We start from the raw sequence: 27,571 nt of genomic DNA, 5'->3' as shown, positions 1-27,571 counted from the left end.
GCACAAATTACGCACATATTGACCTAAAAAATATAAATTTAAATTTTGAGGTACCAGAAACCCAAAAAATGGCCTTAAAATATAATGAATATGGCATATTCTCAACTAATGCCAAAAGTGAGGCTGAACATAAAAGTGAGAATGTGAAAGGAAATCAGTCCCAGATCCCACATGATCTAGAAAAAATGCGTAATAAACGCATATAACCAGATTCAGGCAGAGATCTGAAAAGGAGATATGTGAGGGAAAAAAATATAAAAGAAAAAATATGATGGGGACGCAAAGTGTATACGGTGAATTGGGCATTGTGTCACAGAGAGCACGAATTTAGGAAGTGAAAATAAAAAGTGAGAAGTGAAGTGCCCAATAAATAAATAATGGGTATGTTGGTGTGTAATACCGAGAAAAAGGAGGGCTGGGGAAGTAGTTAGAAATATAAGACAAATAAATAATGAAAATAATAATATAAGGCGCTAGTGATCCATAATAAGATAGATTAGGCCTGATTAATAAAGCTGTTAATGTCCCAGTCTGTGTTCATGCCAAAGGGGGAGTAGCACCTCAATTCATAGATCCAAAATGTCTCGAGACGCGAGACCCCCCTCAGGCATGAATCACCCCTCCAGTTTGGGACAAATTTGTCAATGATTTGAAAACGGGTACCCGTAGGATCTCTATTGTGTTTTTCAAGATAATGTCTCGGAACAGGGTGTTTATCGCACCCTTTTTTGATTTTACTAAGATGTTCGTTGACTCTAATGGAGAAATTACGAATAGTGCGGCCAACATATTGTTGGTTGCAAGGGCAGGTAATCAAATAAACAATGTACCTCGTGACACAAGTGGTAAAGTGTTTCATGAGGTATCTACGTGCAGTGGATGAGGATGTAAAGGAGTCACTTTTCCCCTTACCCAGCATATTATGTAGGCAGACGTTGCATTTTCTGCAGGGAAAGTAACCCTTACTCTGGGGGAAAAATTGTATTGATTTAGGAATGTCTATTACATTAGGAGCGATATCATTTTGTATGGATCGAGCTCCCCTGTAGATAGTTCCAGCTTTATTTGGAATCATCCCACCCAAAACTTTGTCACTTTGTAGTACCTTCCAGTGCCTGTTAATAATTCTCTTTATATCATTGTGTTGTGTGGAGAAAGTTGTAAAAAAAGACCATTTATATTTGTCACTTGTTGCTGTTTTGACTTTTTTTTGTGTAAGAGAGGCCCTGTCGGTGTGTAAAGCTGCTTGGATCTCGACATCAAGAGTACGTGGATCATAACCTTTGTCCAAGAACCTCTTACGGATGGTGTAAGATTGGGAAATATAGTCACTGACATTCGTGCAGTTGCGCCTGAGCCTGAGAAACTGACTGCGTGGGATGGAATTGAGCCATTGGCGATGATGGCAGCTGTCAACAGGAATATAACCATTCCGATCCGTTGGTTTGAAGAAAGTCTTCAGGACCAGGCGTTTCTGCACTATAGTAACCTCTAAGTCAAGAAAGTGGATGTTAGTTGTACTGGCCTCAAAGGTCAGCTGAATGCCGCGATCATTGGCATTGAGGGTTGCCATGAAGGAGTCAAGAGGGGGCCGGCTGCCCCTCCATAGGAGGAGGATGTCGTCTATATACCTAGCCCACAGCACCAGTTCAGGCCTGTTGAGGGCATAGACGACATCCTCCTCCCACTGGGCCATAAACAGGTTGGCCAAGCTGGGTGCATATTTGGCCCCCATGGCAACCCCTCTATTCTGGGTATAAAAAGTACCCTGGAACCAGAAATAATTATGAGACATAGCGAACTCTAATAGCTGCATAAGGAAATTCCTGTGTATCACAGGAAGTGTAGAATCCCTAGAGAGAAACAGTTCAGCAGCTCTCAGGCCTAAATCTTGTGGGATACAAGTATATAGTGCAGAGACATCTGCTGTAACAAGAATAAGATCATCATGGTACTCAATATTCTCAAGTAGTCGAATTGTATCACCTGTATCCTGTAAGTAGGAAGGTATATTCCTTACTAGGGGCTGTAAATAGGAATCTATGTATTTCCCTATTCGCGAGGTGATGGAATTTATACCACTCACAATAGGGCGGCCAGGTGGATTCACAGAATCCTTATGTATCTTAGGAAGTTGGTATATTGTCGGAATGCGTGGAGCCAGTGGGATCATAAATTCTCTTTCTTTCTTATTTAGAATATTCAGAGAAAAACCTTCGTCTATGATCTGTATAAGTGTTTTTTTGTATTTAAGGGTAGGGTCACCTGGTAGAGGGCTATAAGTGGTGACATCGCTCAATAATCTATTCATTTCCCCTATGTAACAAGATTTGTCTAAGACCACTATACCCCCCCCTTTGTCTGCAGGGCGAATGATGAGATTTTTCCTTTCACATAAAGATTTAAGGCCCTGTGCTATAGAAGGGTCTTGATGTGTCCTTTTTATGGGTAACTTGTCTAAATCGTTTAAAACGAGATTTTTAAAAACATTAATAGATGGAGGTAAGATACCTGGGTTGAACAAAGATGGATTGCTCAAACCAGAGTGTCTAACTGATGTAGGATGAGAAATTTTATTGGTTACACTTGGAAGAGACAAAAAATGTCTCTGAATGTGTAACTTACGGATGAACTTATGCACATCAATGAATGTGTTAAATTTGTTAAGTTTTCTAGGTGGGACGAATTTAAGACCCTTATCTAGAATACATTTTTCACTTGCTGATAATATTGCTGTGCTTAAATTAAAAATGCCCGCACCTACTGTGTCCTTTTTCTTTTTGTGCTGGATGCGCCTCCCCCCTCTGGTGCCTCGTTTGGTTTTTGGTTTCCTCCACGTATGGGGGTATCCCTGTGAAAATCCTGATAATAAGGGGGCCCTGATGGATGATTACGGTTATATGGGGGTCTAAACGGAGGTTCATCATTGTAAGTCATGTAAGGGGGAGGGTCGCGTTGAGAATCAAAATGGTCCTCTTCCCTAAGGGGTAGATAACGATTATAAGTGCGAATTGGAGTACTATGTGAGTAGTCCTCCCTACTGTGACCATAATTGTCATCCCTCCGAGTTCTACTATGTTCACGGGAAGTATGTTGGTAGCCACCATTGTTATTTCCATGGTGTCTATCTGGGCCATAACCCTGATTATTTCTCCCTTTACCCTTATGCCAAGGTTTGGAGCCTTTCCCTTGGGGGTTAGGGTATTGGACTTGGGCAGGGGATCTATATACATAGTTATTTGTTCTAGGAGGTCCGCTGGGCCTAGGCGGGGGTGGAGGAGGTTCATATGTTAACCTTCTTTCGGTCTCCATAGCCTCAGGTTGCATAATATCTGATGGCGGATCATTACCCGGTTCTGAACCAATTTTTTTCTGCCAATTAAAAACAGCATTGGATTTATAATCGTTAACATCACGATTATACTTTTTTTGTTTTTTAATACGTTGATCTTTTTCCTCTTTCTCCAGATGGTTTCTTAGATTGGAGGATAACGTATTATACTCTGGTGTACCCAATGCTGGTATAAGTTTTTCTTTGATATCTTTGATTTCTTTGTCAATGAGGGGTAGCCTGGCCTGCTTCTTATCTATCAAGAAATTTAACAGTTTAATACCCATCTCATTGAAAAAGATGAACCAGGCATCAAACTCAACCTCTCCTTGTTGAGGATGTATGTCCCAACGTAAACCCCGAGGGACCATTTTCTCTTTAATATATTGCCTCAAGAAGGCGATGTCCCATTGAAGGTGAACTTCTGAGACCATCACGTTCTTGAGTCTGGTAAAGAGACCACTAACTTCAGTATTAGTGGAGTTAGATGTAAACACACCATCAGTATTGAAGGATCTAGAGGTCCTATATTCAAAGATATCCATTGTGTACGAAAAACAATGTAACCAAAAATTATATGAAAAACAACAAAACTAAAAACAAAAAGAAGCTGCAGTGGATAATAAGTCACAAAGATAAATATAAAAGGGGAAAAACACTGCGCTATAGTTTGTGAAAAGATGGCCACAACAGCCAAAACAGCAGCCAACACTAAAAACAAACAAAGTTCAACAGATAAAATAATAAAAACAGTGTAGCGCTTCAATAATAATAAGTGTAATCAACACAAATTATAAAAATAATAATAGCAAAACAAAAATCGCACAAAACTAAATGCCTGAAAGTAAAAGTCCAACATAAGGCACTCATTCCACTATGTTGATGGCATAGGAGTGGCCAAACCGTCACATGGAAGGAAAATGGTGTACTGGACGAATATGTTCATGCAGGTAGACTTGATTGTAAACATCAGTGAATAGTAGATAAATACTTCTTACCGGAACAGTTGGACTCACACAGTCATATGACGGCTGAGTCTGGAAGGCTTGGGGTCACAGTCAAGGACCAAGGAGTGTGAGGAGAGAGGTCAGTTGAGCTAGTGGAGGAGCTCCAGGCGGTTGTAGGCTCAAAGATGGATCCTTTCAGATGGAACATCAAAGGTCGAAGTAATCAAGCTCAAACGCAGCCCGTTGGACCAATACTCCAGCCTCCCCCGAATGGGGAGGGGGGTGTTTGTAAAGTTTTAAACCAAAACCATGGAGAAAAGGGAAAAGAAAAAAAGGCTCCACATGGTGCGAGTCGGGCTCTATTATTGGACGTGACGTGACACTGTCACATCTCCCATAGTCCCCGTGACCATCTCGTTGCTTCCACCCCTGATCCATCACTGCGCATGACATGACGTAATTACGTCATTAGTCAGGGCGCATGTGTATATTGACAGACCCTCGGATTGGCCCTTCTGCTGCTGGCCACGCCCAGTGGCGTGTGACGCTCTCCATGTGGGAAGTTGGCGCCAGATGGAAATGCTTTCCCCTCCTCTACACCTCCGTGGAGAGATATAGAGCGTGATGTTCACACGCCCCCTTTTGTTTATTCATTTTTTGCATGATTACGCAACATGTGACGTTTGCACGCACACGCCCCATTTCGTCGGCATGCACCTATAAGCGCTCACGAAGTTTGCTGTGATCTGCAGCGTGGAACGCATAATAAGGAGTAATTTGGCGCCAGGCTTTGAAAGACACCTCCTCCTTGCACTCTTGCTTAATGATATGCAAATACACACGCCCCTACTCCATAGACTTGAGCTCTTCTCAACCACTCCCACATCTAATCACATGATACACGTATTCAGTGATTGGTTCAGTCGTTCCTGTGTCATTTCATGTTATGACACTTTAGATTATCTGATCTAAACTTTACAAAACCGATCATCACGTATCAATTATCACCATGATTACTTATGCACATCCCCAGGTCACACATTGCTGGTACAACAAGTAAGAGACATCTAATGATAGATCTCTATTAGATATTACCGCTGTGAACTTCATAACTCTGTTTTTGTTATAATATAAACAAATCAGCTTGCTCTTGGGATAGTATAGTGCAGCTTATGTATAATTGACAGTGCATATCTGATTGTTTGTACTAGAACTGGATGTGCTCTCTGTATGCGCTCTGTATGAGCATTAGGGCTGTTTGCAATTTATAAGTCTGATGAGACTGTGAATAATGCAAATACAAACTGACAGTCTCTGGTAAAGGTTTAATGTATTTTATGTATACTAACAACGCAGGTTTTACCTTTATGTATTATTGCTTGATGTGTCCTTTGCATATGCTTCATAAGTGATTTGTATTATGTTGCATCTATATATCTGATTAGGCTATGAATAATGTAATCTATTCAGTGCTATCCATGCGTGAGCATGGTGGCTTATTTTTTATTTATTTTCCAGATTTTATTGTCCTCAATACCCATCTAACAGTCTGCATGTGTGGCATTCTGAGATGTTATTTGCATTTGCTTATAGTGTCTGAATTGGTATACTTCGGTTTGACTAAATTGTATACTGTAGCTTTAAGAGGTTGTCTGAGATTGGATGTCCCGCCTCTTGTTAGGCGGAACCTCTCTCTCATTCTCTATATATTTGTCAGCAATGTGGTGGGTTCCAACATGCCCCAGTTGAAGACACATATGTCGAAACGCGTCGGGCGAGCTGTTGGTACCCCACATTGCTTTTAAGTTCATTTCGTTTTTTTATGTGATCACTAAGTCATTTATTACCTTTTGACTTCAATAAACCAACGTTTTTATATCGTTTGACCCGCACCATGTGGAGCCTTTTTTTCTTTTCCCTTTTCTCCATGGTTTTGGTTTAAAACTTTACAAACACCCCCCTCCCCATTCGGGGGAGGCTGGAGTATTGGTCCAACGGGCTGCGTTTGAGCTTGATTACTTCGACCTTTGATGTTCCATCTGAAAGGATCCATCTTTGAGCCTACAACCGCCTGGAGCTCCTCCACTAGCTCAACTGACCTCTCTCCTCACACTCCTTGGTCCTTGACTGTGACCCCAAGCCTTCCAGACTCAGCCGTCATATGACTGTGTGAGTCCAACTGTTCCGGTAAGAAGTATTTATCTACTATTCACTGATGTTTACAATCAAGTCTACCTGCATGAACATATTCGTCCAGTACACCATTTTCCTTCCATGTGACGGTTTGGCCACTCCTATGCCATCAACATAGTGGAATGAGTGCCTTATGTTGGACTTTTACTTTCAGGCATTTAGTTTTGTGCGATTTTTGTTTTGCTATTATTATTTTTATAATTTGTGTTGATTACACTTATTATTATTGAAGCGCTACACTGTTTTTATTATTTTATCCTTTCAAAGAAGCCTCAGCACGCTCGCTGGAAGACTATCGCCCCATTTAGGAAGCTGCTGCTCCCTAAAAGACCCCCAGAAGGGGCTCCCCTCAGCGCTACTTAGCCACTTAAACTGGGGACTGTATCTGGGAAAGGCCAGAATCATAGTTGCCAATGGTCCCGAATTTCCCGGGACATTCCCGGGATTAGGATCTTTGTCCCAAATTAATTTTGTCCCGGGAAATTCGGTTTGTCCCGGGGAAATTCTAATTTCCTGTTTTTTGCCGCTGGCCACTAGAGGTCCGACATTGGACATTAGGACATTGTCTCCGCCGGCCACCATTTTTAAGAAGACCAGAAGCTGGTCTTCAATAGAGAACCTGTGGCGCCGCCCACCCCCGCTGCTAGTGTGTGTGTGTGCGTGCATGTGTGCGTGTGTGTGTGTGTGTGCGTGTGTGAAGTGCAGTGCGCGGTGCCACAGTTCAAAGTCTCCGCGTGGCAACGGCGGCATGTTGGGGGCCAGTGGTATGTCGGGGGCCAGTCTGTGCAGTATGTGGGGGCCAGTCTGTGCGGTATGTGGGGGCCAGTCTGTAGTTGTGGGGGCCAGTCTGTGGATGTGGGGGGGGCGGTCTGTGGATGTCAGAGGGGCACCAGATGTAAGGAGGGGCTCCACTGATGGACACAGATGTGAGGAAGGTACCTCTGATGAGGCACCTGATGTAAGGACAGACTCGGCTTGGGACACCTGATGGAATCTGGTGGCAGGCAACGTGGCTAGTAACAAGCTCATGGCTCTCACTGATTCTGCATTATGGTGAGTTGAATGATTTCATTTCATATTACAATGTAATAATAGAAATAATGCGCATTAATCATCCTGACACCATAACAATCATGGCGCCGGGATGATTGAAGCGCTAACACCAGGTATTTGGAGTATCTTTATCTGCTGATTGTCAAACTCTGGAAAACACATATTGCTATTGTGGAGTAGGATCGGGGGGCTGCTGTCCCTCCTTTTCCTCTCCCTCCCCTCTCCCCTCCCCTCTCCCCTCTCCACCCCGCATTCATCTCAGACTCAAACCACACCCCTTTGAGCCATGCCCCACCAGTTTACGCAAACCACGCCCCCATATTTTTCCGCGGCGCACGAAGCGCGACGCATTTTCACCTTTTTCTATGCCGCATGCCCCGCCCCCTATAACGGCATGCCCCCGCCCCCTAATTATAACACTACTTCGCCTACTGCCAAAAAAGTGTCCCGAATTTTTTTTTTTACAATGTTGGCAACTATGCCAGAACCCAGACGGAAACCGCACTAGGCCTTTGTATTTAATACTGCTTTAACTGTCATGATCCTTAAGAATGACAATTACAGTAATATGTGTATTGTCCCCAAACATTATAGATCAATACAAATAAATCCCTTGCATATCTGTTTTTCCCTTTAATAGAAAAGGAGCACTTTGTGGACAGACATTGGCAGAAACTATTCAAAAAAAATATGGTTGATGATCTTCTAGCTGACAGTCTGTTGACAGAAGAACAGTGTGGCATGATTCGGGCTCAACAACAAAATCAAGAGAAGATGAGAATACTGTACTCTTTTATCAGAGGTTGGGGTAATGCACAAAAGGACATTTTCTGCAATATATTAAAGAAGCACAATGCCCCAATAATCAGACGTCTGCAAGAGGAAGATATGAATCCATCATTAAATCCAAGTAAGTCTCAGCACTATTCCGCTATTATATGTCATGTGATGTCATGCAGTGTTCTCTGAGCCCAAATCTTCCCAAATCAAACTGATGATGGAACAATCATTTGAATAGTGACGTGAATAGCATTGTTATCTGGCAATCGAACTAAGCTTATAAGAAAGGAAACAGCAGGATCAGCAGGTAATTTATTTTCATAATTTAGCCTATAATAAATAAGCATATGATAACTGGTCATATATAATGTGAACCTGGAATACAAGAACTTTTTATTTTTTGCTTTGAGTAACACTTTCATATTGGACAAATATGTAAAGTATCTCGAGTGTACATAATATAAAAATCAGCTTTGGTTAAAACGAACCTCTTAATTAGGGATGAGCCGAACACCCTCCGGTTCGGTTCGCACCAGAACTTTCAAACGGACCGCAAATTCGTATGAACTTTAGAACCCCATTGAAGTCTATGGGACTCGAACGTTCGAAAATAAAAGTGCTCATTTTAATGGCTAATATGCAAGATATTGTCCTAAAAAGGGTTTGGGGACCTGGCTCCTGCCCCAGGGGACATGGGTCAATGCAAAAAAAAGTTTTAAAAACGGCCGTTTTTTTTGGGAGCACTGATTTTAATGACGATTAAAGTGAAAAAAAAGTGAAATATTCCTTTAAATATCGTGCCTGGGGGGTGTCTATAGTATGCCTGTGAAGTGGCATGTGTTTCCCGTGTTTAGAACAGTCCCTGCACAAAATGACATTTAACGGAAATATCGTCATTTAAAACTGTTTGCGGTTTTAATGTTATATCTGGTTCCGGCAATATGGATGAAAATCATTCAGAAAAATGGCATGGGTGGCCCCCTTGCCCATTACCAGCCCCTTTGGGTCTTGTACGGATATAAGTACTCACAGTTACTCTGGGTGGGCACAGGAACGGGCCCTCCTATGAATTATTATATCAAGAATTGTAATTACATGCCCCTGTTAAACAGGGGCTGAAAAATTAGGCTGCTGGCACTGGTGCCACAACACTGCAACCTCTCCCATATACTCTAGTTGTAGTGCAGGAATGAGCCCTGCTGCAAAGCATTGCATCAAAAATTGTAATTAAACGCCCCTGTTAAACAGGGGCTGAAAAATTGGGCTGCTGGCACTGGTGCTGGTGCCACAACACTGCAACCTCTCCCATATACTCTAGTTGTAGTGCAGGAATGAGCCCTGCTGCAAAGCATTGCATCAAAAATTGTAATTAAACGCCTCTGTTAAACAGGGGCAGAAAAATTTGGCTGGTGGCATCACCCAGAACCAAAAATGTTCTTCCAACATATCAGCGGAGGAGGAAGAGGACAGACAATCAACATAACAGGACAGGCACTCATCATCAGCAAAAAAATTATTCGGTTGCATCAGCTTCAGGTGCTTGGTAGCTGTCAGTGATCCAAGACTGATTCATATTGATGAAGGTCAGTTGATCAACTGAGTCGGTGGACAGGCGCACCCTGTGATCGGTAACAAAGCCACCAGCAGCACTGAAGGTGCGTTCCGAAAGAACGCTGGATGCTGGACAGGCCAGTAGCTCAATTGCATACTGTGCAAGCTCTGGCCAGTGATCCATCCTCAAGACCCAGTAAGCAAGAGGATTTTCGGTGGGAAAGGTGTCCAAGTCTGACCTTGTCCCTAGGTATTCCTGCACCATGTAAATCCGGCGCTGGCGATGGTTGCTGGAACCGATCATACCTTGGGGCTACGGACCAAAAAATTGTCTGAACGCATCGGTCAGGCGGCCACCTTCTCCACCGCTCCTTCTGACCGATGCCTCAGCAACACGTTGTCAAGAACCAGGAGTTTGTAACCTCCCAGTCTCTGGGAACGCATTGTACAGACCTTTCTGCAAGGCTTCCCGGAGATGTCTCATCCTCTGCTCCCTCTGCAACGGCAAGATAAGGTCGGCAACCTTACCCTTGTACCGTGGATCAAGGAGAGTGGCCAGCCAGTAATGGTCCCTCTCCTTGATCCGAAGAATGCGAGGATCCTTCCGCAGGCTTTGCAGGATCAGGGAGGCCATGCAGCGTAGGTTAGCTGAGGCATTCGGTCCGGAGTCCTCTGGGTTACTAAGGACAATATGATCCGCAGCTACCTCCTCCCAGCCACGTACAAGTCGACGGGTTTCTTAGGACTGTAAATCATCTCTACAAGACTGCTGCTGCTGTTGATGCTGAGTGCCAGCCTCCACCTGCATGCTGACATAATCATCCTCCTCCTCCTCCTCCTCTTCCTCCTCCTCATCCTCTTCCTGTGTGATGGGTGGCACAGCAGGAACACTGTCTGGATAAAGGGGGCCTTGAGAGGCCAGGAAGTCCTCCTCTTCCTGCCTCTGTTCTGCCTCAAGTGCCTTGTCCATTATTCCACGCAGTGTATGCTCCAAGAGGTGGACAAGAGGTACAGTGTCACTGATGCATGCACTGTCACTGCTCACCATCCTTGTGGCCTCCTCAAACGGTTACAGGACAGTGCATGCATCCCTGGCCATGCCCCACTGGCATGGTGAGAAAAAAACAAACTCCCCTGACCCTGTCCTGGTTCCGTAGTCTCACAGGTACTCATTGATGGCCCTCTGCTGCATGTGCAGCCGCTGCAGCATGGCCAACGTTGAATTCCACCTGGTGGGCATGTCACATATAAGGCGGTTCTTGGGCAGGTTCAACTCCTTTTGGAGCTCAGCCAGCCGAGCACAGGCATTAAATGATCGGCGGAAATGCACACAGACTTTCCTGGCCTGCTTCAGGACATCCTGTAAGCCCGGGTACCTGCCCAAGAACTGCTGCACCACCAGGTTAAGGACGTGAGCCACACAGGGCACATGGGTCAGTTGTCCCTGTCGGAGGGCAGAGAAGAGGTTGGTGCCATTGTTGCAAACCACCATTCCTGGCTTAAGCTGGCATGGCCTCAACCACCTCTCGGCCTGCCCCTGCAGAGCTGACAAAACATCTGCCCCAGTGTGGCTCCTGTCCCCTAAACAAACCAGCGCAAGCACGGCATGGCATTGTTTTGCCTGCGTACTTGCGTAGGCCCTGGAACGCCTACGGAGCACCGCTGGTTCTGAGGACAGAGCACTGGAAGAGGCCATGGAGGAAGAAGAAGAGGATGGGGTGGAGGTGAGAGGTGTGTCACAACCAATAGTAGCATTTTGGAGGCGTGGTGGCGGAACAACCTCCAACACTACTGCACCTTGTCCTGCATCCTTCCCAGCTGCCAGAAGAGTGACCCAATGGGCCGTGAAAGACAGGTAACGTCCCTGTTCATGCCTGCTGGACCATGAGTCAGCGGTAATATGCACATTACCGCTGACCCCCCTGTCCAGCGAGGCAAGGACATTGCCTTCCACATGCCGGTAGAGAGCCGGAATCGCCTTTCGTGAGAAAAAGTGGCATTTGGGGACCTGCCACTGAGGAACCGCACATTCTACAAACTCACGGAAGGGGGCCGAGTCTACTAACTGAAAAGGCAGCAGTTGAAGTGCTAGCAATTTAGCCAAGCTAGCATTCAACCGCTGAGCATGTGGATGGCTGGGAGTGAACTTCTTTCGATGGTCCAGCAGCTGGGCAGGGACATTTGCCTGCTATAATCGGACATGGGTGTACTGCTAGCAGAGTGCCCGGAAGCACTTGGCTGTGACACACCTAATTGTACACCTTCATTCCTCTCAGAGCAGGTTTCAGAGAGGACTGAAGGTCTACTGGGGTTGGAGATCCCAGCTGATGAGGAGCAAGGAGAGGTCCGCTTTGTTCTTTGGTGTAGGTCTTTCAGGTACGCTTGCCAACGAGCTGCATGGCAGGTCAACATATGTCTGGTCAAGCATGTGGTGCCCAAGCGGCTGATGTTTTGGCCATGCGAGATACGCTTGAGACATATGTTGCAAATCGCAGCATTGCGATCTGATGCGCTCGTCTCAAAAAAGGCCCACACCAAAGAACTTTTAGAATAACGCGCAGAGGCAGCGCCCTGCACAGGCAGAGCTCTGCGGTGTGATTCAGTCGGTGTGCTGCCCCTAAGCTGGCCCCCGGAGGGCATCCTGCCTCGTTGGACATGTGCCTCCCCCTCATCCTCCTCCTCCTCTCTCCTACCAGGCACCCACGTAAAGTCAGTGCCCTCAGCATCCCCTCCCTCTTCATCGCTGGAGCAAACCTGGCAGTACCCAACACTGTGCTCAAAGAGTTCAGGAGACTCCTCAGGAGGACGTGGTGGGTCTAGGGAAGGAGTCACTGATGATGACATTGAGAGGAGGGAAGACGATGCGTTGGCAGCTGCTTTGCTAGTACCCTGAGCCTGGGTGAGAGAGGATGAGGAGGATGAAGAGGGCTTGGTCATCCACTCTACCAAGTCTTCGACATGTTGCGGCTCAACATGTCCAGCTGCCGAAAAGAAGGACAAGCGTGTCGCATGGCCACGTGCTGATGATGACGATGCTCCGCGTTCACGACCAGCACTGTTGTCTCTAGACCTCTTTTATCGGCTCACGCCTGTCTGCCTCTCCTTGCTGGCCTCCAGACATGGTAATGGCCTGAAGGGAGATGGGAAAACCAGCAATTGGGTAGTGTATATTGTGCTGGAGGCACACGTAACACCCACTAACTCCTACAGATGGCAGATGGCTCAATTAGAGAAGAGCTATGTAGGTGGATATAACGGTGTATACTGGGTTCAGGGCACGCAGACAGCACGCACAATCTCCTACAACTGACTGCAAGCTATTTAAAAAGAGCAAGATAGCTAGCTATATAGGTGGATATAGCGGCGTATACTGGGGTCAGGGCACGCAGACAACAACCACTACAGAAGAGCAAGAACCCAAATCGGCTGATAACGAATGGTGTATACTGTGTTGAAGGTACACAGAACACCCACTAACTTACAGACGCCAACACACTACACAAGGCCGCCGCGCTGGCGGCCTTATATAGTGTGGGTGTGTACTACACAGCCTGAGCTATGATTGGCCACAGGCATGCTGCCTGTGGCCAATCACGGCTCTCCTCGCTGCTGGCGCTGTGATTGGCCAAGCATGCGGGGTCACAGTGCATGCTTGGCCAATCATGAGCCAGCAATGCACTGCGATGGCGCAGTGCATTGTGGGCCGTGAGTGCCACACGAATTTGGCGCGAACGGCCCATAACGTTCGGAATTCGCCGAACGAGCGAACAGCCGATGTTCGAGCCGAAGCTCTTCCCTACTCTTAATAACCTAGGAGAGAAGTTCTAATTTACAATGACATCTAAAATCTTTTTTTCTTCCCCAATCTAAGATTTGCACATTTGATCTCTATAACAATCGCTATAACCATACATCCCAACAGTCCTGGATTGGATGGGACTTTCCTACATTTCAATCTTTGTCCCGCAGTCCTGGTGTAAAGGGACTTTGTCCCGCATCACTCCTTTTCTGACAGCCTAGCAGGATATGCAGAAGTGTGAACATCCATCCAGCACAGTCTGGGAGTGAGTGTAGCTGTCAAATTGAAGCGCTGATGTCAGGGATGGACGGGCCTATTTGTATGGCTCTGCCCCTTTGTCCTGTGCATAGACAAAACAGCCGGTGTTCATACATTGATGGCCGGGGAAGAAGGTGACCAGGGGCAGGACCAAGTGTAACTATTGTATTTAATATATATCACTGTGGGTGCACATACAGTAAGTACAATTGGTCCTGCCCCCTGCCACCTTCTTCCCTGCCCAGTAATGTATAAACACCAGCTGTTTTGTCTATACACAAGACAAAGGGGCGGAACCCTGCATACTGGGACCACCCATCCCTGACATAAGAGCTTTAATTTTATAGCTTCATTCGCTCTCATTGCGGCTGTTTCCCCCGGCTTCCCACCAATCCCTGGTTGAGCTGGATGGATGTTCACACTGCTGCATGCCCTGCTAGGCTGCACTCATTTATTATCCATCTGATGTCTGCATTCTTTCTTCGGTTCCTGTATGCTCATAATTAGGAATGAGTTTGGTGTTCGAGTCGAACGCATGTTCAAGTCGAACACCAGCTGTTCACCCATTCAGCGAAGCCAGAACTCGGTGGGCCGTTTGCGCCAAATTCGTGTGGCACTCACGACCCACAATGCACTGTGCCATCGCAGTGCATTGCTGGCTCATGATTGGCCAAGCATGCACTGTGACCCCGCATGCTTGGCCAATCACAGCACCGGCAGCGAGGAGAGACATAATTGGCCACAGGCAGGATGCCTGTGGCCAATTATAGCTCAGGGTGTTTAGTACACGCCCCACACTATATAAGACCGCCAGCGCGTCAGCCTTGTGTAATGTTCCGTGTCTGCAGAAGTTAGTGCGGGTTGTGTGCCTGCAGCACAGTATACACCTGTATCTACCCTTTATTGCTGGTCTCTAATAGAGCCATCTGCAGGAGTTAGTGGGTGTTGTGTGCCTCCAGCGCAGTATACAGCTGTATCTACCCTTTATTGCTGGTCTCTAATAGAGCCATCTGCAGGAGTTAGTGGGTGTTGTGTGCCCCCAGCGCAGTATACACGTTTATCTATCCTTTATTGCTGTTCTCTAATAGAGCCATCTGCAGGAGTTAGTAGACATGTGCAGAGTAAAATATTTCGTTTCGGAATTTCGTTTTCGTCTGAAAACTTAATTTATTTAGTTACTCCCGAAATTCGTTTTTATTTATTTAGTTTTTCGTTCAAAAATTGCATTCGTCCGAAAATCCACATGAATTACGGTCGAATCTGTCTTGGAAGGCTTATGGTGTCTGTCGAATGTATAAAGAAGATTCGACGGAGCTAACTATATAGCATACTTTAGAACCCTATTAAAGTCTATGGGACTCCAACGTTCAAAATCTAAAGTGCTAATTTTAAAGGCTAATTTGCAAGTTACTGTCCTAAAAAGTGTTTGGGGACCCGGGTCCTGCCCCAGGGGACATGTATCAATGCAAAAAAAAGTTTTAAAAACGGCCGTTTTTTCGGGAGCAGTGATTTTAATAATGATTAAAGTGAAACAATAAAAGTGTAATATTCCTTTAAATTTCGTAGGGGGGGGTTGTCTATAGTATGCCTGTGAAGGGGCGCATGTTTCCCGTGCTTAGAATTGTCCCTGCACAAAGTGTCATTTATGCAGGAAAAAAAGTCCTTTAAAATCACTCGCAGCTATAATGAATTGTCGGCTCCCGTAATACAGAGAACACTCACTGAAAGTCATTGATAAAAAAATAAATAAATAAATAAATAAAAAAAAAAAGCGTGGGGGTCCCCCAAATTCAATTACCAGGCCCTTCAGGTCTGGTATGGATATTAAGGAGAACCCTGCCTCAAATTTAAGAAAAAATTTGACGTGGGGTTCCCCCTAAATATCCATAACCAGACCCTTCAGGTCTGGTATGGATATTAAGGGGAACCCCGCGTCAAATTAAAAAAAAAATTGACGTGGGGTTCCCCCTAAAAATCCATACCAGACCCTTTATCCGAGCACGCAACCTGGCAGGCCGCAGGAAAAGAGGGGGGGACGAGAGAGCGGCCCCCCCTCCCTCCTGAACCGTACCAGGCCACATGCCCTCAACATTGGGAGGATGCTTTGGGGGTCCGTGACCCCTCAAAGCACCTTGTCCCCATGTTGATGAGGACAAGGGCCTCATCCCCACAACCCTGGCCGGTGGTTGTGGAGGTCTGCGGGCGGGGGGCTTATCAGAATCTGGAAGCCCCCTTTAACAAGGGGACCCCCAGATCCCGGCCCCCCCCCTGTTTGAAATGGTAAGGGGGTACAAAAGTACCCCTACCATTTCACAAAGAAAGTGTAAAAAATGTTTAAATAAAACAAACACACTTTTTAAAAATTCCTTTATTAAAAATAAAAAAAGATTCCAGCAGCGGTAATCCACTCTTGCTATCCAGCGACGGACGGTCAGCTCTCCATCGATGTCTAATGTCATCCAGCGCAGCGCAGCATCCTTCTTCTGTCTCCTCCACGGAGACACTGGAGGCATTCCGGCGCTGACGTTTCTTATATACGGAGGGCGGGGCCACCCGTCACCTGACCCCGCCCCCTCTGACGCAAGGGGAAACCCGGGGTTCCCCGTGACGTATGGGTGACCCCGCCCCCCTCTGATGTAACGGAAACCTGCCTGTGTTACATCAGAGGGGTGCGGGTCACCCCTACGTCACAGGGAACCCCGGGTTTCCCCTTGCGTCAGAGGGGGGCGGGGTCAGGTGACGGGTGGCCCCGCCCACCCTATATAAGAAACGTCAAGCCGCCGGAATGTCTGTAGTGTCTCCTCCACGGAGACAGAAGAAGGATGCTGCGCTGCGCTGGATGACATTAGACATCGACAAGAAACGTCAGCGCCGGAATGCCTCCAGTGTCTCCGTGGAGGAGACAGAAGAAGGATGCTGCGCTGCGCTGGATGACATTAGACATCGATGGAGAGCTGACCGTCCGTCGCTGGATAGCAAGAGTGGATTACCGCCGCTGGAATCTTTTTTTTATTTTTAATAAAGGAATTTTTCAAAAGTGTGTTTGTTTTATTTAACCATTTTTTACACTTTCTTTGTGAAATGGTAGGGGTACTTTTGTACCCCCTTACCATTTCAAACAGGGGGGGGCCGGGATCTGGGGGTCCCCTTGTTAAAGGGGGCTTCCAGATTCTGATAAGCCCCCCGCCCGCAGACCTCCACAACCACCGGCCAGGGTTGTGGGGATGAGGCCCTTGTCCTCATCAACATGGGGACAAGGTGCTTTGAGGGGTCACGGACCCCCAAAGCATCCTCCCAATGTTGAGGGCATGTGGCCTGGTACGGTTCAGGAGGGAGGGGGGGCCGCTCTCTCGTCCCCCCCTCTTTTCCTGCGGCCTGCCAGGTTGCGTGCTCGGATAAAGGGTCTGGTATGGATTTTTAGGGGGAACCCCATGTCAAATTTTTTTTAAATTTGATGCGGGGTTCCCCTTAATATCCATACCAGACCTGAAGGGTCTGGTTATGGATATTTAGGGGGAACCCCACGTCAAATTTTTTCTTAAATTTGAGGCAGGGTTCCCCTTAATATCCATACCAGACCTGAAGGGCCTGGAAATTGAATTTGGGGGACCCCCACGCTTTTTTATTTATTTATTTATTTATTTTTTTATCAATGACTTTCAATGAGTGTTCTCTGTATTACGGGAGCCGACAATTCATAATAGCTGCGAGTGATTTTAAAGGACTTTTTTTCCTGCATAAATGACACTTTGTGCAGGGACAATTCTAAGCACGGGAAACATGCGCCCCTTCACAGGCATACTATAGACAACCCCCCCCTACGAAATTTAAAGGAATATTACACTTTTATTGTTTCACTTTAATCATTATTAAAATCACTGCTCCCGAAAAAACGGCCGTTTTTAAAACTTTTTTTTGCATTGATACATGTCCCCTGGGGCAGGACCCGGGTCCCCAAACACTTTTTAGGACAGTAACTTGCAGAATCTTTTCTCTCTGTCAAATCTTTTTTCTCTGTCGAATATTTTCTCTATATAATCTTGGACTAATAGAGGTAAGGTTAAGCACATTCGACCACAGGTTCTATAGACAGATTGTTATCGTCAGAGTCATGTCGAATCTCCTATTCTATATCGAACTGTTGTAACAATGAAAACGAAAATAAAGCATTTATTTATGTCGGATCTTTCGTTTTTCGGATTTTGTGCTTTCGTTATCGTTTGTCAAAACGAAAACGAAAATAGCTGAAATTCGGACGAAAATGCATTCGGACGAAAACGAATGCACATGTCTAGGAGTTAGTGGGTGTTGTGTGCCTCCAGCACAGCACAATATACACCTGTATCTAATCTTTATTGCTGGAGTTCCTAATACAGCCATCTGCAGGAGTTAGTGGGTGTTGTGTGCCTCCAGTGCAGTATACACCTTTTATCTACCCTTTATTGTTGGTGTTCTATAATAGAAGCACCTGTGGAGTTAGTGGGTGTTGTGTGCCTCCAGCGCAGTATACAGCTGTATCTACCCTTTATTTCTGGTGTTCTCTAATACAGCCATCTGCAGGAGTTAGTGGGTGTTGTGTGCCCCCAGCACAGCACAGTATATACCTGTATCTACCCTTTATTGCTGGTGTTCTATAATAAAGTCATCTGCAGCAGCTAGTGGGTCTTCTGTGCCTCTAGCACAGCACAGTATACACCTGTATCTACCCTTTATTGCTGGTGTTCTATTATACAGGCATCTGCAGGAGTTAGTGGGTGTTGTGTGCCTCCAGCGCAGTATACACCTATATCTACCCTTTATTGCTGTTCTCTAATAGAGCCATCTGCAGGAGTTAGTGGGTGTTATGTGCCTCCAGCACAGCACAATATACACCTGTATATACCCTTTATTGCTGGTGTTCTCTAATACAGCCATCTGCAGGAGTTAGTGGGTATTGTGTGCCTCCAGCAAAATATACACTACCCAATTGCTGGTTTTCCCATCTCCCTGCAGGCCATTACTGTCTGGAAGGCCAACAAGGAGAGGCAGACAGTCACAAGCAAATAAAAGGGGGCAAGCAGGCTCTGTGTCTAGAGACAGCAGTGCTGGTCGTGGACACGGTGCATCGTCATCAGCATGTGGCCATGGGACACGCTTGTCCTTATTTTCGGCAGCTGGACGTGTTGAGCCCGAAGACTTGGTAGAGTGGATGACCAAGCCCTCTTCTTCCTCCTCATCTTCTCTCACCCAGGCTCAGGGTACTAGCAAAACAGCTGCCAACGCATCCTCTTCCCTCGTCTCAATGTCATCATCAGTCACTCCTTCCCTAGACCACCATGTCCTCCCGAGGAGTCCCCCGAACTGTTTGAGCACAGTGTTGGGTACATGCTCCAGGAGGATGCCCAGCTTTCTGAAGGCTCTGATGATGATACTCAGCTACAGGAAGGCAGTAGCGTGAGTGCAGAGAGAGGGGATGCTCAAGAAGGACAGCAATCTGGCAGTCATGTTCCACCAGCTGGAGCATAGTGCCAGGTTTGCTCCAGTGAAAAAGAGGGAGGGGATGATGTCACTGACTTCATGTGGGTGCCTGATAGGAGAGAGGAAGAGGAGGCCCATCTCCAACGATGGCCTCCGGGGCCAGCTTAGGGGCAGCACACCAACTGAATTACACCGCAGAGTTCCGCCTGTGCAGAGCTGCCTCTGCGCATTATTCCAAAAAAGTTCTCCTGAACTCTTTGAGCACAGTGCTGGGTACTGCCAGGTTTGCTCCAGCGATGAAGAGGGAGGGGATGCTGAGGGCACTGACTTTACGTGGGTGCCTGGTAGGAGAGAGGAGGAGGAGGAGGAGGATGAGGGGGAGGCACATGTCCAACGAGGCAGGATGCCCTCTGGGGGCCAGCTTAGGGGTAGCACACCGACTGAATCACACCGCAGAGCTCCGCCTGTGCAGGGCGCTGCCTCTGCGCGTTATTCTAAAAGTTCTTTGGTGTGGGCCTTTTTTGTGACGAGTGCATCAGATCGCACCGCTGCTATTTGCAACATATGTCTCAAGCGTATCTAGCGTGGCCAAAGCTTCAGCCGCTTGGGCACCGCATGCTTGACCAGACATATGTTGACCTGCCATGCAGCTCGTTGGCAAGCGTACCTTAAAGACCCACACCAAAGAACAAAGCGGACCTCTCCTTGCTCCTCATCAGCTGGGATCTTCAACCCCACTAGACCTTCACTCCTCTCTGAAACCTGCACTGAGAGGAATGAAGGTATAGAATTAGGTGTGTCACAGCCAAGTACTTGCGGGCAATCTGCTAGCAGTACACCCACGTCCAATTATAGCAGGCAAATTTCCCTGCCCCAGCTGCTGGACCGTAGAAAAAAGTTCACTCCCAGCCATCCACATGCCCAGCCGTTGAGTGCTAGCTTAGCTAAATTGCTAGCACGTCAACTGCTGCCTTTTCAGTTGGTAGACTCGGCCCCCTTCCGTGAGTTTGTGCAATGTGCGGTTCCTCAGTGGCAGGTCCCCAAATGCCACTTTTTCTCACGGAAGGCGATTCCGGTTCTCTACCGGCATGTGGAAGGCAATGTCCTTGCCTCGCTGGACAGGGCGGTCAGTGGTAAGGTGCATATTACCGCTGACTCATGGTCCAGCTGGCATGGACAGGGACGTTACCAATCTTTCACGGCCCATTGGGTCACTCTTCTGGCAGTTGGGAAGGATGCAGGACAAGGTGCAGTAGTGTCGGAGGTTGTTCCGCCACCACGCCTCCAAAATGCTACTACTGGTTGTGACACACCTCTCTCCTCCACCCCCTCCTCTTCTTCTACCCCCATGGCCTCTTCCAGTGCTCTGTCCTCAGAACCAGCGGTGCTTTGTAGGCATTCAAGGGGCTACACAAGTACGCAGGCAAAAAGATACCATGCCGTGCTTTTGCTGGTTTGTTTGGGGGACAGGAGCCACACTGGGGCAATTATTTTGTCAGCTCTGCAGGGGCAGGCTGAGAGGTTGACGCCACGCCAGCTTAAGAAAGTAATGGTGGTTTAAGACAATGGCACCGACCTCCTCTTCGCCCTCCGACAGGGACAACTGACCCATGTGCCCTGTGTGGCTCACGTCCTTAACCGGGCAGGTACCTGGGCTTACAGGATGTCCTGAAGCAGGCCAGGAAAGTCTGTGTGCATTTCCGCCGATCATTTAGTGCCTGTGCTCGGCTGGCTGAGCTCCAAAAGGAGTTGAACCTGCCCAAGAACCGCCTTATATGTGACATGCCAACCAGGTGGAACTCAACGTTGGCCATGCTGCAGCGGCTGTACACGCAGCAGAGGGCCATCAATGAGTACCTGTGCGACTACGGCACCAGGACAGGGTCAGGGGAGCTTGGTTTTTTCTCACCACGCCAGTGGGGCATGATAAGGGATACATGCACTGTCCTGTCACCGTTTGAGGAGGCCACAAGGATGGTGAGCAGTGACAGTGCATGCATCAGTGACACTGTACCTCTTGTCCACCTGTTGGAGCATACGCTGCGTGGAATAATGGACAGGGCACTTCAGGCAGAACAGAGGCAGGAAGAGGAGGACTTCCTTGCATCTCAAGGCCCCCTTTATCCAAACAGTATTCCTGCTGTCCCACCCATCACACAGGAAGAGGACGAGGAGGAGGAGGAGGATGATTGTGTCAGCATGGAGGTGGAGGCTGGCACTCAGCATCAGCAGCAGCAGTCTTGTAGGGATGATTTACAGTCCCAAGAACCCCATGGACTTCTACGTGGCTGGGAAGAGGTGGGTGCGGATCATGTTGTCCTTAGTGACCCAGAGGACTCCAGACCCAATGCCTCAGCTAACCTACGCTGCATGGCCTCCCTGATCCTGCAAAGCCTGCAGAACGATCCTGGTATTCTTTTGATCAAGAAGAAGGACCATTGCTGGCTGGCCACTCTTCTTAATCCACGATACAAGGGTAAGGTTACGGACCTTATCTTGCTGTCGCCGAGGGAGCAGAGGATGAGACATCTCCGGGAGGCCTTGCAGAAGGGTAGAAGAGCAGAAAGGTCTGTGCAACGTGTTCCCAGAGACTGGGAGGTTACAAACTCCTGATCCTGGACAACATGTTGCTGAGGCTTCGATCAGAAGGAGCCGTGGTGAAGGTGATATTTTTTTAGTCTCTAGCTCCAAGGTATGATCGGTTCCAGCAACCACGCCAGCGTCTGATTTACATGGTGCAGGAATAACTGGGGGCAAGGTCAGACTTGGACACCTTTCCCACCGAAAACCCTTTGGCTTACTGGGTCTTGAGGATGGTCACTGGCCAGAGCTTGCACAGTATGCAATTGAGCTACTGGCCTGTCCTGCATCCAGTGTTTTCGGAACACACCTTCAGTGCTGCTGGTGGCTTTATAACCGATCACAGGGTGTGCCTGTCCACCGAATCAGTTGATTGACTGACCTTCATAAAGACGAATCAGCTTCAATGGGATTCTAAAGTTCGCACAAATTTTCAGTCCATTCGAAAGTCCAGGGAGTGTTCGGCTCATCCCTATCTGTGGTGTACGTCTGGATTGCCTCGGGTTGCGCCCTGACAAAGGCATTTGTAACTGTCTTATCACTTATCCCAAACAATAAAAATGTCTGTATTAATAAAATACATCTAATGCCACGTACACACGTAGCCGTCTATCCAACGGACTTAGTCTGGTGGATTGTCCTCCGAAATGCGAGTCCGGTGGGAAGATTGGAGTGCAAAACTACTTTCTAAGTCCGCCGTACTTTCGGGTCAAAAAAGTATGCCGGAGGCTACACACGGGGGGATTGTCCGGCGGACTTCAGTTTGCCAGACTTTTCCACCCTCTTTTTGGATCGTGTGTACGCGGCATAAAACATCTTCATAAAATTTTCCACAACACTACCTTCATCTGAGGGGACCGAGATATCCAATATCTCCAATATCCAATATATGTCTTCTCCATATTTATCTTAAGATTTGAGATATTCCCATAGTTAAATAGTTCTTAATATATTATTTCTTGCCTCCCTCCCAGGGACAAAACCAGCTTGATCAGTCAGGCATTAATGGTCTCAATCTTTCGGCCAAGATCTGAGCATATATTTTAACATCCTCATTAATCAAGGATATTGGCCTGAAGCTCAAGCACAATGTTGGATCCTTTCCTTCCTTACATAAGAGTGATATATAGGCCCCCAAAGCTTCTTGAAGAATTTTCAGGCCTTCCCCGATGGAATTCATATATGAATGGTAGAAGGGGGTCAAAGTACCTATAAACTTTTTATAGTATAAGGCTGTATATCCGTCCAGACCTGGACTTTTACCAGCCTGACTTTTCCTAATAGCCTGCTCAATTTCCTCCCTAGAGATATCTTTTTTTAGTCCACTTGAATCCTCTTCCAATAATACTGGCAATTTGATCTTCCGTAAATAATGATCTATTTTATTGACATTATTTCCTTTTTTTGTCTATCTTTAAAGTTTTGAAAAGTATTAACTTTATATAATTGATAATACTCCAGAAAACTTTTACTAACAGTATATCCCTAGTGGGGTATTTCATCTCTCCCTTTTTATCTTTCATTTTTTTTTTTTTTTTTTTTGAATTTATCTTTCATTTTTACAATATAATTTAAATTATTTCTAGGTTTAATCCCCCTTGCCAACATTTTCTCCCACTCTATTGCCAAATTCGTACTGACTTTTTGCTGTTCTAATGAATGCATGTTTAGCTTTTTGCTCCATCAACTCCCTCAGTGCCTCACGTTTCCCTATCAATTCCCTCTTTATTTTATTATCATTTACATTCTTATGTGTCTGCTCCAGATCATAAATCGCTTATAAGAGGGATTGTTTATTGGCTGTCAATTTTTTTCCCTCTTAGCCCCTTCTGCTATTAATCTCCCTCTCATAACAGCTTGATGTGTTTCCCATAAAATAATTGGGTCAATATTGTCTACATTCTCTTCAAAAAAATGACCATATCCTTTTCCAATTCCTCTACTATACCCTGATCGTATAGAAGTGATTCATCCAACCTCCAGATTCTCTGCCTATCCGGTATATTTTTCAAGTCCAAGTTAACAACAACCGGGGCGTGATCAGAGAGGGTGATTGACTTCACCTCCGCCTTTAGTAAGCCCTCCAACAATTTATGATCCCAAAAAACGTAGTCAATTCTCGAATACGAGGAATGTATCTGAGAATAATATGTATAATCCTTCCCCTTAGGATGCAAAATTCTCCAAGCCTCCACAAGTTTAAGATGTTTACCCTCTGAATGTAGAGATAGGAGCTGGGTATCCAGAATTTGATCAAGCACAAAATTAAAATCCCTTGCCATAATTACCTTTCCTACTTTAAAATGATCTAGCTTATTCATTACTTTACTCAGAAAGGAACCAAGGTATAATCAATATTGAACATAGAACCCCTGATGAACTAATACCTTCCTTCCTTCAGAATCAGATTCCATAACTTTTAAATTAAACGGTGTGTTTTTGTTAAAACCTATTGCTATTCCTTTAGCTCTCTTATCAGGGGAATATCCATGAAACCAAACTTGGAAATTTTTAGAATTCAATCCAACCCTGGATGGCCATTTAAAGTGAGTCTCCTTAAAAAAGATAACCTTGGATGACACGCTTTTTAATTCCTGCAATATTTGATGCCGTTTACTAGGGATATTTAGGCCCCTAACACTATATGTCACTATCTTCAATGGCACAATATCTTACATAAGTGGAGGATAGTATCCCATATATTTTTTCTATAGGGTGGAACTACATATACTACTATTTTACTAGACATGATCCATTGGACTAAAGCCGCGTACACACGGGCGGACTGTCTGGCCAACTAAGTCCGTCAGACAATCTGACAGACAGTCCGTCCTACTTTCGAATGAACGGACTTGACCACACACGATGAACAAACAGTCCGTTGAAAGTTTGCGCGATGACGTGTACAGCACGTACGACGGGACTAGAAATAGGACGTCCAATACACAGCAATGCAACCTTCCGCCGTGTAAATCCTTTCTGAGCATGCGCCATACTTAGTCCGTCCAACTAGCCTACTCACGAGCGGACTGTCCGCTGAAACCAAAGTTGGACGGACAATATTACGGAAATTCCGAAATACTTAATCCGTCAGACTGCACGCTGAAAAAGTCAGCTGAAGCCCACACACGAGCGGACTGTCCGCTGAAATGTGTTTCGGGGGACTAAGTTGGACAGACAGTCCGCCCGTGTGTACGCGGCTTGACTGAAAAACACTCCTAAATACTCCCCCTCCCCCAAAGTTCCTCTTGTAAACCCCTGCTCTCAATCCAGATATTATGTCCTGCCCGGCTGTCGCCCAAATCATGAGCTCCTAGACAGGCAGGGCATCCCTTGGGGGTTAAATTGTGTCTGCCGGGACCCCTAGATCTCATCTCAATATCAGGAATGGTGCTGGGGGGCAGGCATACAGCACTGGAACCCCATGCACCCCCAAACATGTTTCATTTTTTACTAAATCATTATAGCTTTAACCCTTAACCCACCCTATGTCACTTTTTCAACTAATCCCCAATCTGATCTATTCTAGTTGAGGGACACTAAACATTCTTCCATTGCTGATCCGACAACTTTCCCCATTCTGTTTTTTTTCCCCCCAATTCTCTAAATTAATGCATAGTAAATCTAATTTGCTGCAGAAATCTTTCAAGTCTTCTGGGAATCGCAATGTAGCTGATACCCCTTTATTTTTAGCTACCAAACATGCTGGAAAGCCCCATCTATACAAGATATTTTTTGCCTGAAGCTGATTTAAGGCTCTCAAAGTTTCTTGTGATAAGTCCTTAAAAATGAATATCTCGCTTCCATTAAATTTGATTGGTGTGGCACTTCTCATGCTGTTTGAGAATTGTTGTTTTATTTCGTAATGAGTGAATCTTGCTATTAGACATGTGCAAAAGGAAAAAAATTAATTAGTTTAGTTTAGTTTTAATTCGTTAATTAATTAATTTTGTTTAGTTATATTCGTTAAATTCGTTAAATTCTTTTTAGGATTTCGTTTAGTTTTCTACTGAATTTGAAAAATCGGTCGCATTTGAAAATATTTCAACCAAATTCGAAAATATTTCTACCGGATTCGAAATGATTTCAACATGATTCGAAATTATTTCAACCGCATTCAAAACTATTTCAACCGTATTCGAAAATATTTTGCGACCCGCATTTAGGGCCATGTATCTCGGAGCTAGAAACCCCAAAAATGGGGATGTTGTAGTGCTAGCTCTATTGTGTTTGCATACCTAATTTTGGGTTTCTAGCTATAAGTGGCCCCAAGAAATGTGGCCCCAAAGTCGGTCGCAAAAATGTCATTCTCTGCTGCAGAAAAGTACTTGGCATATTGCCCATATCTGGGGTCACTTGGTGGCAGGTGACGTGGCAAGTGGGCAGTCCACAACTTGGCCATGTGGCACTCATGGCCGGTCACATGGCACTCGTGTCAGGTCACATGGCACTCATGGCCGGCTACGTGGCACTCATGGCAGTTCATGTGGCACTCGTGGCAGGTGTCGTGGCAAGTGGACAATACACAACTTGTGGCAGGTGACGTGGCAAGTGCACAATACAAAACTTGTGGCAGGTGACGTTTTTTTTGCACTGGTACACTGCAAGTATGAAAAGTTGATGTGACAGATATATATAAGTATAAGTAACTAACCATCTTCCAAAATTTCTAATTCAAATCGAAAAGATTAGAACAGAATATTAAAAAATATAATTTAATAGAATGAAATAGAATATATAACCATCTTCTGAAATTCGAATTTTAATAGAATAAATTTGAATTTCGAATAGTATGAATTCAAATTTTTTAATTAATTAATTTTAAATTTGGATAGAAAAGATTATAATAAAATAGAAAATAGACTAGAAAAATTATAGAACAGAATAGAATATATTATATTTTATTCTGTTCCATTCTATTGTTTTTCTAGTCTATTCTTTTATATTCTATTAAAATCTTTTCTATTAGAATCGAAATCATTATATACTAAATTCTGACATTCGAATTTCGTATAGAATGAATTTGAATTTGAATAGAAAAGATTAGAATATAAATAGAGAATAGACTAGAACAATAGAACAGAATAGAATATAGATACTATCTATTTCATTTTAATTTTTTTTGCAGATTACCATTTGTTTTAATAAGATCTCCTGCAGACTATTAGCATCTGTTTCATTTGTTTGCAGATCTAAATACTTTATTTCTCTGCAGGAATACATGACAAAGATCACTAAAAATAATTACATAGAACAACTTATCAAATCAATTTTCAAAACAAAAACTTATTATTTTAACCAATGATGCACAGTGCATTCCTGCCAATTTTTTTTTTTTTTCTTTATAAGCAACTAACAATATTACAATAACAATTCCCCTCAACAACCCTCTACTCCAAGGCCCTAGATCCCGTGAGGGACTTATAGAACCGAGGAGAGAGAGAGAGGAAAAAAAAAAAAAAAACAGGGAATCCCAAGTCAAATAAATAGGTATAAATATGTTGCCCCTGCCGACAGGGGGGCCAGTGCCACATCACTTACTAGCTATTCCTCTAGTTCCTCACCAATCAGCCCTTTCCCTTCCTCTGATTGTAAAAATGACTCCCATGGAGCCCAAACTTG

General features: G+C 45.4%; 1 protein-coding gene across 1 annotated transcript in view; it reads left to right on the top strand.

The window, feature by feature from the left end:
• The window catches only part of LOC143925642 (uncharacterized), a gene marked incomplete in the record, with an annotated part of 246,019 nt that overhangs the window by 202,339 nt on the left and 16,109 nt on the right, over nucleotides 1-27,571 (top strand). The window contains 1 exon segment of the mRNA XM_077450108.1: nucleotides 8,165-8,434. Coding sequence (XP_077306234.1) covers nucleotides 8,165-8,434 — 270 coding nt within the window.

This window comes from Lithobates pipiens, unplaced genomic scaffold (assembly GCF_037356315.1).
Source record: "Lithobates pipiens isolate NorthernLeopardFrog02 unplaced genomic scaffold, aLitPip1_a1.2 Scaffold_22, whole genome shotgun sequence".
NCBI classification, from domain to species: domain Eukaryota; kingdom Metazoa; phylum Chordata; class Amphibia; order Anura; family Ranidae; genus Lithobates; species Lithobates pipiens.
Note: the sequence above shows the minus strand (reverse complement) of the source record. Positions and strands in the feature narration are given on the sequence as shown.